Genomic DNA, 12,746 nt, shown 5'->3' with positions numbered 1-12,746 from the left:
ATTTAAATCCATTAATATTAACATCGTTTTCGACATTGACACAATGTCTACTTAAACTGAATGTGCTAACGACGTGTTCTTAATTAAAGAACGTAGCCGAGGTCAAGTTTTAGCACCTAAATTGAGGAGCGAAACAGGTCCTTAAGTTACTAGGTATGTTGCCGGTCCGCTACAAGCCAACTCAGCATTCTTTTCTTAGCTTGCCCTTACAAAAGGCTAATAGCTAGCAGGCATATCATTTAGATTCCCTGGTGGAGGAAGACACTGTGTCCATGTCGTCCAAAGAGCACAAGGAAACTTCGCAGGGTACGAAAAAGAACCAGAACCTCTTAATCCAAAAGTAACTTTGCTAGAAATCAGATTATTGCATTTCTTTGGGAGTAACACCTGGTGTATCACATACATGGAATCTTTTTTTTAAAATACATACATTTACATTGTGTGGAGCTGTTAGATCCCTCAGCAGAAGTTGTCTTGTTCGGACTGCATTTAAAGCATGAGCTTTGGCCCTCCTTGGACTGATAATAGCCCTTGTCACAAAGAAGACAGGGCTCCATTCCGGTGGGCGAGTGCGAACCAGGTCGACAGAGAGCTGCCATGAAAACAAATAGTCAAGAGAGGCTGCCAGTTATGCTTAGTCCTAGAGGTTGCGCACTTCACTCTACCTCAATATATATTAGATAATATCTTTAGGTCTACTGAACACTTGACGTGACCACAGGATATTCAACCTCTGGTGAAATTCTGGGACCCTACCTTTACTCCCTCCCCCCTCCCATTGTGTATTCGGCGTTTTTTTATGTTCATTGATTCCGCTTTGCCATATAGCCAAGGTTATTAGATTGCTCATTCGTTAGTGTCAACAGCTCAGAGCTGAGAAATTTCTGTCTCATCAGCTTTATTAGAAAAGTCAGTTACCTAAGCAGTCGGAGCTATTCTGTGTTCTGGAGTCTGTTGTGGAAGTGCCTGGTGGACACATCGCACACTCTTCCTGTGCACTGAGCTCTTGGTATGATCCGATAGGACAGTCTTCGCACTTTCCAGTGGTACTGTCTAAGTAAGTCCCCAGCGTGCAGTTTACTGTAGATCACAAAGACAAAGATGCAGTCAAGAAGTTTGTATGAATGTAAAACAAGCAAATTCAACTTACCTCGACAATAAACTAATGAGCTCTTTACAGTTATAACTAAAATAATATAAGGCAAGATAGTTTTGCTGTAAGCGTAATTCACTAGCAGGAAACGTCTTAGGTACTTCGTGAGAAATGCTGACAAGAGCTTAACGGCTAAAACTAAAATCTGAAAAACTAGAAATAAAACTTTATCCTGTGCCTAGTTTAAAATGAGGCACTTGAAGCATCGCATTGTTGGGTTTTTTGGCGCAAAAATGCGATCAAATTAATAACAAATGTTAATTTGAGGAAATATACTAACGGCAATATCCCTTTTTATTAAATGTTTGTCCCTTGGTACAGAATTGTTTAGGTTCTGAGATGTTGAATGAATTTCCATCAGCTACGAAGTCAGTGCCATTGATGGTCAGACTGAGATTGCCGTTGTCAACTGCAGCTTTTATCCGACTGCTGATGTTTTTGGCAATTTTTGTGCCCTCCTCGCCAATGAAGATCTGGCCTTCTTTGGTGTCATTTGCTTCAATGCCATTAAGGTCAACTACAAGAGTTAAGCATTAAAATATCATTATTGCACTGAGACTCGATAATAATAGGTTGTGGCATAGATTATTTAAAGTCTTTGACTTTGTGTCTTTTGGTATCTTTTTGGTTGCCTTATGGTTAATATGTTGGCGAGAAATATTTCCAACGTGGCTGCGCTGATAGGCTAGAGACTTTCTCTCACAGCTCTTTGCTATACCCAAGAGTTTGGTTTAGGTAAAGGTGGATAAGGACAACCGGATGCTATTTAAGTCCCATCCGGCAGTATACAGATATTTCCATTCCATCCATACCACGGAAATGGGAATTAAATTAAAACCCAGTCATGAGTTAATGCCTTTAAATTTTCAATTCTCGGAAGCTACATTCTCCGTTATCAGTATAACGAGTAACGTGACTTTTTGACATTAAACCATTGCAAAGTGAGAAAAAGGTCGGTTGAACTATTTAATTTAGGCAGGGTGATTCAAAACTTGAAGTTTAATTTTCTAACTATCTAGTTTTAGGAGAACAAGTCTTTCTTCACACGCTAAACTGCAAGTTATGTAGAAAAACACTTTATTATAATCGACGCAGACAACCCTTTTGTCATTTTCAGGTGTTCAGTCGTCCCAAAAAACAAACAATTAAAATACTATTATTGACCTACCAACGATATCTAGAGTAACTGTGGTTCGTGGAATTGATCGTCGAGTTCTTCTATGGTGACCAACATCGTCTGGAAAATAATAATAATAATAATAATAATAATAATAATAATAATAATAATAATAGTAACGTAAAGAGATTAAAGATTCAGGCAATTCAAATTACAGGGCTTATTCTCTACAGGTAATTATACTGAGGTACAGTCTTAGTTTACAACAATTGGATAGTGCAAGTGCGAGTGCAAGTGCACAAGACTGTAAGATGAGATGTGGCTGGACAAAGTGGTTTTCTGTCAGTCTGTGTGTGTCTGTGTGTCTGTGTGTCTGTGTGTCTGTCTGTCTGTCTGTTCAGATCTGTAAAACAAATATTTAATAAGCAAGCTCCCAAACTGATTTGGTGCAACGTTTAGATCTATTTGAAAACATCCAGTAAGAAAGCGTGCACTTATAGCTGCACTTCTCGGACTTAGTAGAACAACAGTTCTGTAGTCCAAGCCGTTCACGTAATGTTGAAGCAAGCAAAGAGAATGTACATCTTCTTTTCCGCAGTGTTCTCTTAAGAAACTAGACAAAAATTTTCTCTTTGTAAGTTCGAGTAATGCAAACATTCTTGAAAGTTTGGAAGAACTCGAAAAAGCACATGCCGTTCGTGTTCCTTTTTGCATATTTCCACTATGCAAAAACTTGATAGACTAGGGATTATGCAAATCCTAATAACAGAGGCTTTGAGCAAACAATTAAGAATAAAAATCAGCGATAACATTTTCGAATGACGTTTCGATGACCCGTGCACCATTCGAAATTATTATCGCTGATTTTTATTCTTAATCTATTATGAGCCTCCCAGTACCCACGGAGTAAGTCGGACTTGATCTAGCTGTTCGCTTCCATTTTCGCCTAGTCTTGGGTTTTCACCAGGCCAGATCGATTCCCCATGACTCATTACCATGTCATGAATAATAATACCTACGGTAGAATATTACATTATTCCATCCAATTGAAACAACGAGGATGTTTCTTGTTTCTTAAAATAATGAGAGCTTTGTGTAATGTTGCCATACCTGCTGAACGCCTTCTCCTACTGATAACAAAATCAACCGCAGCACACGTTACTTTCACATTTTTTGCCTTGCACTTGTCCTTGAGTGCTGGATCTTGGCAGACCTCTTTGAAGAAAGACTCGTTTAACAGTTGGATAAAGTTCTGTTTTATTTGAGCCTGGGCTTCTGGCGTATTACAGTCACCATAGTAGTAGTGCAAATCCATTGCCATCCTGACATTGTTGGGGCGGTATACCTCTACAAAAGGGTGGACAAACAAAACGAGTTGGGTCTTCCTTACATTATCTGAGGGTCTGGATGGGTTTTAACTGAACTGATAGCAGAGAATAGGTCAAGATTTGTGAAAATATGAAAAATATGCGGGGTTTCTTTTTTTTCTTTTTTTAACTAAGAACTGCGATCTCAGATCAGCAAAATTTGCCGATAGTTGAGAATGAGCTGAACTTTGACTGATAACTAAATAAAATCGCCCAAAATGTGGAAAGCTTTTAAAACACGAAATGGCGAGATTACGAAATGGCACTACAAGTAAGAGTCCATGTGGGATATGGGTGTCTGTAAGCGTTACCTTTACAATTACTGAGAGCTAACCACTGTCAAGGCAGTAATATTTAGGCTAATCTGAGTTCTATTGAGGCTAACTGGAGCCATTTGGCCATTTCGTTGCTTAAAAACGCCCTGAAATTTAACTGATAACTGAGTTCCCACCATTTCATCTAGACCGTCTTAAAAAAAAATTGTGGCTTGGTAAATATTGACAGAATTTCATTTCTAGTGTCAAGCACTTTTATAGACCATGGGAACTGCGTCATAACATTAGTTTTTAAAACGCAAGTACAACCGCTAGACTCAGGCCCATAATACCCTTCTCCGTTGACATTTAATTAATTTTACTTCAATATAAAACATGATTAATTCAATCCACCATTTGGATTACACTACATTGTTATGTCCTTAGCAAATAACATAAATCAAGATAAGATTCCAGAACGGTAAAAAAGAAAAACTATGAAAGAACATATTAACATTGCGAAGTTACTTACGAAAATAATATCAAAGTAACACATAGCAAAGGAGCAAAACAATTATGTCAGAAAATTTCAATTTTCGGTACACTTGCACAGTTGACACAGTTGACGGTTTGTTGTCACATATTAAAAATGCCCCTTAAAGACAAGCCATTGCCAAAAGAAGACAGGGAATGGTATTTATGTAATTTCTTGTGTTGTAGTGTAAAAAGGAAAAATGCAACTAATTATTTACTCACTTGTACAGTCTGGAAAACGATTGGTTGGCATCCAAGTTCCTCTTGCTCCGCAAACCCACATAGTCGCAGGTAAAGGTTGGGCAAAGTCCGATTTGTTGCTGCAAAAAGGTGAACAGAACGTTCCAAACATCCAATCGTCACAAGCCTTTGCGCCCCCTTTGGGAGGAGGCAGGTCACTGCACTTCGTCGCTGTACGAGTAAAGAAAATTAAATTTTTCCAACAATTATTGTTATTGTTCTTCTTCATTCTTTCTGACCGGTTACTTTCAAAAGTACTTTTCAACATTGATTGTTAGTTTTGTTAAAAATACAAAGAACCGCTGATAATAATTTTGTTCATTACAATGTCGTCATCAACACAATATCTTCTGCATAGTGAGATACAGGCAATTAGGGGTTAAACTGATGGTATTCCGAAGAGGTCACCGTAGTTTATCAAGTATTAGCACATAATAGGAGTAAAACAGTACGCGACAAAGAGGAAGTCGACATTAAATTTAACACCAAAGAGTTTGGCTAGTTCAAGGTACTGAGCGGTAGTTGCATGTGGCACGGGACGTTTATACAACTTTCAGATGCTTGCCCTTTTCTATTTTTTCAAAATTGGGTCTTCAAATATCTTAGGTTAGTCTACCTGATGCTTACGTTTAACCGTTATAGTAAACTGGCAAACAGCTGGGTCGTTATCTGGATTATCATCGTAAGCTGTGCAATGCACATTCCATGTCCCCCAGTAAAACTCAGTCCCACTTTGATGACTGCATGTTATCACCAATGGACTATTGCTGTTGTCTTTAAACTGAGGTTCGTTCCACGTAACTGTTGTTGTCATCTTCGTAGCAGTAATTTTCTGGTCTGCGGGGCAATATACAACCTGAGGGCCTAAATTATCTACGATGAAAATATATAAAGGGTTTGTGTCAAGAAAAGACTCTATCCTCGGAGCAGATTCTATTACATTGACATAGCTCTACCGGCCATTTTGGCGATAATTCTTACACCACACAATGACAAGAGAGAAAGAGCGGAGAGTGATCGGTCTTCACTCTTAGACCGAGGTGAGATTGTTGGCAGCTGACAGAGTGCTGGACTATAATTTCCTAGCCTTTTACTCAGACATTATATGAGTAAGGAATCATGTCAGCAATATAAAAAACAGTTCGGAAATCAATTTGGCATAATTCGCCATACACGTGGCAAAATCTCTTTCGGACTCACCTTCCAAAACTACTTTAAACGAACACTCTTTCTTGTTCCCACTTGCATCTCTTGCAGTGTAAACAACAAGAGTAGTTTTATTGAAGACGTGTGGTGGGCTGATCCCTGCCGGAACAACTGTAACTTGTGGTGGCAGATCGTCGTTGTCCAGAGCGACAGGCTCCGTCCAATTAACCAATGCTGTAGAATTTACATTGATGCTTGCGCGAATATCTGAAGGACAATTACTCTTGAACACTGGTGGGGTAACATCTATGAGAATATGTCAATACAAAAATACGTTAAGATTTCAGACGTACCATCTTCCTTGACGGATCATCATAGCCCAATCGTTTAACTATTATAGAAATCAGCTGACTTTTAAAAATGCAGTTCTCTAATAAGCTAAAGGCCGCATGTGTCTCTATCCACCCAAATAGAGACGGAAACGTTATAGATCTATGTAACATGTGTTTCTAAATAAATATAGTTGAATCTAAACATCCGCTGTGTGTTTTTGTTGTTGTTGCTGTTGTATATAGCTTTACTAGACTGGAATAAACTTCTAATGAATACTTTAAAAGTGAAATGTTTTAAAATAGATATAAATGTTTCTTTCAACAGGGAGCCCACTTCACATACATGTGGTTTTCAGTGGGGCCCTGCAAAAATAAAATTGCAAAAGCTAAAGAGATAGTAGATTAAAAATAATAATAACATTTAACTATTGTGCTAATAGAAATATAGAAAACAGTAAAAAAAAAAAAAAAAAAATGAGAATTAAAAATTAAGAAAAACCCCTAATTCGACTTTTAAAATTAAAAATACTGATACTGTTCCTAACTTCATTGGGTAAAGTATTCCATTCATTAACTGCATTGTAAATAAAACGCTTTTGTCCCCAGGAGTGACGGGATGGAGGCTTACAAATGCTGTCTTTACTTCTCGTATTATACCCACGAATATCTTTAAAACTACAAAAATTAAAATCCCAGTCTATTAAACCATTTAAGGCCTTAAAAATTAAAATCATGCGATGAAACCTTCTTCTTCTCTTCATGTTCTCCCAGCCGAGCTGTACGAGTGCCTCTGTAGCAGATGAATGCATTGACTTGTCGAGAACAATCCTCGCAGCTGTGTTTTGCAGTACTTGGATTTTATTCATCAGGATTACATTGTTTTTGTCTCCCCATGTAACATCCGCATAGTCTAATAACGGTGTTATGGTCGTCTTAACAAAAAGTTCTCTGATGTTCCTCGGAAGAAAACACTTAATTCTTCGTAATAAACCCAATCTTTGCGAGACTTTGGCACAGAGGTGTTCTACATGGTCTGACCAAGTCAGATTCTCATTTATTCTCATTTACAACATTAACTAAGCGAAAAAGACTGACCAGCCTCTATTTATATGCAGTTATCAACGATACACAAGATTGACACTGATACTGATACAACACATACTCGGATCAATATATGATAATTTACAAAGCGGTTACCAAGGCACTGTAAAATTGAAGATTCATTTTTGGTCCAGTTTCCATCATTCCCACACAGAATCGAGCTAACTCCTCCGTTCCCAGAGAAACCATGTCTGCATTCGAAAGAGCAGACAGTTCCACTATCTGGGGAAAATGTACACATGTGCGGGTAAATAAAACCATTCTGAGGCGCACTTAGTGAAGAACAGGAACGTACTGAAAAGAAAATTAGGACATAAGAAAATAAATTAATAAAGTAATTAATCAATTAATTAAATAAACTAATTAATTAATAGTTGTTTCAAGTCTTTAAAATAGTTTACAATCACACCGATGTTAATGAGTTTTCTCAAATGATAATAATTTACGCGAAAACTCTGAAATATTCACTGCAATGGACCCTTTAGCCTTTTAAGTCCCAAGCTGAAACGTTAGATTTTCTAATGTCATTTGGTGGTAAATCGTGACAATATCACTTAGTTGGTGATTTCGTTTACTTTCGTCACGTCCTACGTTATTTGCATTGTAACCAGAATTAGATTTTGATCACTCCATAGGATTAATGGGGCTTTTCCAATGAAAGTGATTTTTGTATCATTTTGCAAAATGCAGTCACGTGTCTCAGTAACCAGTAACTGATCCTCGGGAAGGTAATAAACTAATAAACAAAAAAAAAAAGGGAAAGCTATGCAGAGGGAAGGTTTTGACGGTTGTCAATGGCAACACTGATTAGTTTAGACTACTGTTTCCAAGATATGGAAATCTGAGACGTAGCTCCTTTACGATACTAATCTAAATAGGTTTGGGAATTACAAATTTAACGGGCTTAAGTTAGGAAGTTAAAGTTTGATGCAAAAAGGGAACATAACGTTTACGAACTACTGGTCGCTTACTTTTACAGGTCGGAATCGATCCGTTCCAGTACCCGGTAAGATGGCCCGGTTTGTGAAGGCAGGTGAGGATCTCGGATCCCAACAAGTTATATCCATCTTTGCATCTCATTTGACATGTGCAGCCGAAGCTGTTGTCACAGTCTCCCACTAGAAAGCCGTTTAATGGAGGAAACAATGTTTGGCATCGCACAACTGTAGAACAAATTACAAAACAACACATGTAACAGCGAGTCTTTCTAACTCGAAAATGGTGATGTCTGGAAATGCCCTTATGGTACAATATTGACCTGCATACTGTTTAGAAGACTCGCGCACACAGAGAGACAATTCGTATTTAATGTGACTTAGTGTGTCGCTGATGGTCGAAAAACAAAAAGTTATGGCCGGTGTTTCCCGAGGAGAGATCTGCCACAAAATAATGCTCAATCTAAATGCCTACTTAGTTGCCAGCTACATCTATATTGAAAACTATCGCAAAAAGCCTTCCTTACGCGGAATGTTTTGGTTAATAATAAGCAATAGCAATTTGTTTTGCAGGGAGATCTATCATTACTTAGTAAAAAGCTTACTTTCGACCGTGACGTGGAATTTGCAGATTCTGTAATTTCCTGCTGCGTCACTTGCGTTGTAAATGACCTCATGTCGTCCTTCGTAGAACTTGTTCCCGGAAGGAACACCATGTTTCGTAACATTGGTTGCCATGCCAGAGTTATCTGTGGCAACCACTACAGGCCAGTTTACAGTGGTATAGTTTTTAGCCCTGTCTGCGTACCTTCTGATGTCACTACTGGGACAAGTACCGCCGAACAAGGGTTTTTCCACATCTGCAAGTATTGGAATAATAAAAGAGAAATCTTATTTCGGAGCTCATTAAATATTTCTCTTCCACGAGATTCAAGTTTTAGATAAATACCTAGGTAAGTAAAATTGAAACTGTTCCTCATCATGCCCGACGTAGCGCCCCCAGAAACAGAGAATTGACTTTTTTTTCTATTCTTTTAATATAAACTAACCTTTGCAAAACGTAGTGGTGTTTCCTGACCATTGACCGTCGCTAAGGCAGGTCACTATTGGCTCTCCATGCAGTCTATAGCCTTGGGGACATGAAAAGTGACATGTAGTACCGTATTCAGGATAAATTCTGCAAGAGTCGGGTGTCACCTGACCATCTGATGGAGCTTCAAGGGACTTACAATGGACAACTATAGAAAATAAAAACAAAACAATAGTTTTACTAATAAACGATTTAGGCATTTCCTCTCGTCAACATCATCCTTATAAACTACGTTCAGTGTGCAGTAGACTGGCATCATTATGTGACTCAGAAGAACAGGATTTTAAGGGTCAATAAAGCTTTGTCCTTTTACACATTCGCGAGCATTTTGGTAAACACCAAGACCAAAAAAGACCACTTGGGAAAATAATACCCGTTACACTCATGCAGTGGTATAAATACGCTTTGTGGAAACAAAAAAGTGATAAGTGATCCCTATTCATGTTGCTTCCCTTACCTTGACAATGCGGTTTTTCTCCAGACCAGGTACCATTTGCTTGACAGACCCTCTCAGTCGAGCCGTTAACCAGGCGATAGCCACGGACGCAGTACAGAAGACATTTGTCACCAAAGACGTTTTGCAAGGAACCGCCTCCGCAACCAGACAGTATGCTGTTTGGAGGGGGAACGAGTCGATCACACTTGGCGACTAAGGAAAGACAATTGAATGCTGACTTTAATTTGTGATAATAGTTTTGGTGGGAAGAGATGGAAAGATCGACTCGTAAAGCTTTCAATGAAGCATTTCTTTTTACAAATATGCAGTCAGAATCTTGTTTTTATAAGCTTTACCCATTATTATTATTATGACATGAAAATGTGGATTATGACATTAACTTAAGCATTATTTTACTTACGTTCACACTTTGTCTCATTCCCAGTCCAGACACCAACCGACGTAATCGGATCCTTCTCGCAGATTCTGCGGTCAGAGCCATTCATTGCATGGCCATCACGGCAAGCGAAGGAGCATTCTGATCCATACTGATTGTCTTTGGTACACTGTAAGGAGCCTCCAGCTGGAGCATACAATTTAGGCAGGCATCGGACAACTAGAAGGAGATGACAAAACAGCAAAATTAGCACGAAAATTCGAATTTTAGAACGTTAGTCCTTTTTTTTTTTTTTTCTCAATACATCTTTCACTTTATCGGTAGTTATAGTTTTTCAAATGTAAGACCCTCTAAGAACTTGACGTTTTGCAACGTTTAAGCTCGACAGGTTTCTGCATTTTAGTAATGTAGCACGTTTGAATTTCCTAGTTTATGATTTGCGTGACATTAAAATGGCGGCCCATAAAGTCTTTCGTGTGGGTCAAAAGCTGAGTTATCGATTACGTTATTGGTACCCGAACGGTTCTTCCACTAGACGAAGTATCAATTTCAATCTGTTGGAACATTACAGTAATGCATTTTCGTGTAAATACGCAAAACCAAGAATTACAAATGTTTCTGTTCCTTTGTTCATGTCTGTGCCCCTCCGAGGGACTCCAACATGGCGTCTCGCATTAAGGCTTTATAAATTTGGGTGAAACACTCCTCCGAATAACTCGCGAATAAACACTGCGCAGACTTAAAAATCTTAGCGAGGCTGTTTAGATATCAATCAGCTATCATATACCAGATTCTTGAGTTAATATATTCTGGTGGTTACGATTTTTAACTTTAATGGCGTTACAGAGTAACCAGCAACGTATAACTACGCCTCAGAAAAATAGAGCCACGAACAACGACGACGAAGATGCAAATGGGTTCCATGCTTTGCATGCTATAGTGCGAGTGGCTGCGTGGCATTTTGAGATAAAAGCAAAAAAAAAAAAAACTTTTATGCATCCTTTGTAAAAATTGACATATTTTAGGACTTCGTCATGGACAAAGAAAATGTCTAATGATTCGGGGTCAAATTTCTTTGGGTAATTAATGGTGTGGTACCCTTCCGGTATTTACGGTTGATGTTTTTGTAGCTCGATCAGAGGCGTTCTTGCTAATTCGTTAATAATAGGGTGGACAGAGAGCGCTTTCCTATCAAATAAACCTAAAATAAGGCCATGTTTATGAAAAATTCAATTTCTTGAAAATACAAGAGTTGAGACCCTTGAACACTTGTCAAAAACATTTTGAAACGATCTTGCCGAATTTTCCTCTAGATGACTGTGAAATTCAAGGGAGCTACACAGTGGTATAATGTTTTTCTACGTAGCAACGGCCACAGCGACGGTTGTTAACAATCAGAAAGTGACCAAAGATATAAACGAGTGTCAACAACTATAAACGAAAGCTTGTGGAAAAGCTCTTACGACATGCAGAACTCGATAAATGTAATTACTTTTGAAATGTGTTGCCTGAATCACCATCACAGTACAGGCTCATTAATTTCCCTTCCAAAAAGTTATATTTCCTACTTCTGCAAGCTTTCCACTTCCCCGATATGCAATCTGCATACACCCTTCCACTGCCCACCCCCCCCCCCCCCCCCCCCTCTTGATTTCTGGCTTTTTAAATGCTTAATCCATCGTGTGACAAAATTTCAATGCATTTTTCCAGGAGCCATAATCGGGGACGGAGACCGTAAGCGCGCGCCATTTCAAGTATTGGGGTTGTCCCCATGATATGGGACAATAATTCTATTTTTAGAACAAATTGCGCCATCACATGCGGCACACGCGCGCACATGCTGCGAGGATTTTTGCGCATGTCGCGCGGGGGAAATGGCGTCCGAAATTCCCGAAATGTTTCATGCTTTTGCCCCTCAACTCAACGCGTTTACGTCGGTTGGAATTTTGCTTAAGTATTTTCGTCGTAAGCTGCTCCAGTTTGAGTGAAGTAAGACAGTGTCGAATTTAGGTATGTTCCACTGTAAGCTTGTATATATCGCTGACCAAGTTGTGTTCCGACTGATGCTTCGTTTACATGAGCTGTACATTACTCCACTTTAAATTTCACATATGTTGAAGATTAACAGCTTTTCCATTACACAGCAAAAAACTAGCTGGATATATCTAGATAACGCAGAGCTTCAGGACTTCATAGTTTCCTGGCTCCTCTTGCCACACGCTTGCGAGGAATTTGTCAGTCTATCGCGACCGGAAAGTAAAACAAAATAATTGCTAGTTTGAGTTTCGCTTGAATTGTAAGCAACGCTTGATGTTTCATCAAGGCTTAATAACTTTACGTCCGTAGATACTGCTCAGTTTTATTCGTGTAAAAATCCAGTAAATTCTCTGTTTTCGATGAATGAGAGCGCCCACCGATGCGTGTTTTGTACAGTCAGTAAACATGACAAATTGTACTTCCGCCGCACTTTCGTGTGAAAGCGTACATCGAACTCAAACAATAGCTCTATAGTTTTTAAATATGTTTAAGATTGATAAATGTTTGACACCATATTAAAAGCTAAGCTGAAAATATGTGAATAAAGCAAAAACAATCAGCGAAGTTACGATGACGCTTTCTTTAATCAACTTGGAATAACGATTTC

The 12,746-nt window shown here is 38.7% G+C and overlaps 1 protein-coding gene across 1 annotated transcript in view; it reads right to left on the bottom strand.

Annotated features, from left to right (window-relative positions):
- LOC110054498 (uncharacterized) overlaps positions 1–12,746 on the bottom strand; it is a 44,009-nt gene that overhangs the window by 14,385 nt on the left and 16,878 nt on the right. Inside the window, exons 11-24 of the mRNA XM_089280642.1 lie at positions 10,127–10,321; positions 9,727–9,918; positions 9,229–9,417; positions 8,785–9,039; positions 8,216–8,407; positions 7,341–7,538; positions 5,866–6,117; positions 5,293–5,538; positions 4,648–4,836; positions 3,381–3,617; positions 2,322–2,390; positions 1,434–1,670; positions 919–1,080; positions 431–592 (exon numbers count right to left, since the gene is read on the bottom strand). Of these exons, the coding sequence (XP_089136768.1) occupies positions 431–592; positions 919–1,080; positions 1,434–1,670; positions 2,322–2,390; positions 3,381–3,617; positions 4,648–4,836; positions 5,293–5,538; positions 5,866–6,117; positions 7,341–7,538; positions 8,216–8,407; positions 8,785–9,039; positions 9,229–9,417; positions 9,727–9,918; positions 10,127–10,321 (2,775 nt within the window). The remainder of the gene's footprint in view (positions 1–430; positions 593–918; positions 1,081–1,433; positions 1,671–2,321; positions 2,391–3,380; positions 3,618–4,647; positions 4,837–5,292; positions 5,539–5,865; positions 6,118–7,340; positions 7,539–8,215; positions 8,408–8,784; positions 9,040–9,228; positions 9,418–9,726; positions 9,919–10,126; positions 10,322–12,746) is intronic.

Source organism: Orbicella faveolata, unplaced genomic scaffold, assembly GCF_042242905.1.
Source record: "Orbicella faveolata isolate gen_17 unplaced genomic scaffold, um_ofav_v1 contig_48, whole genome shotgun sequence".
Classification (NCBI taxonomy): Eukaryota; Metazoa; Cnidaria; class Anthozoa; order Scleractinia; family Merulinidae; genus Orbicella; species Orbicella faveolata.
This window is presented reverse-complemented; position numbering and strand designations above follow the sequence as displayed.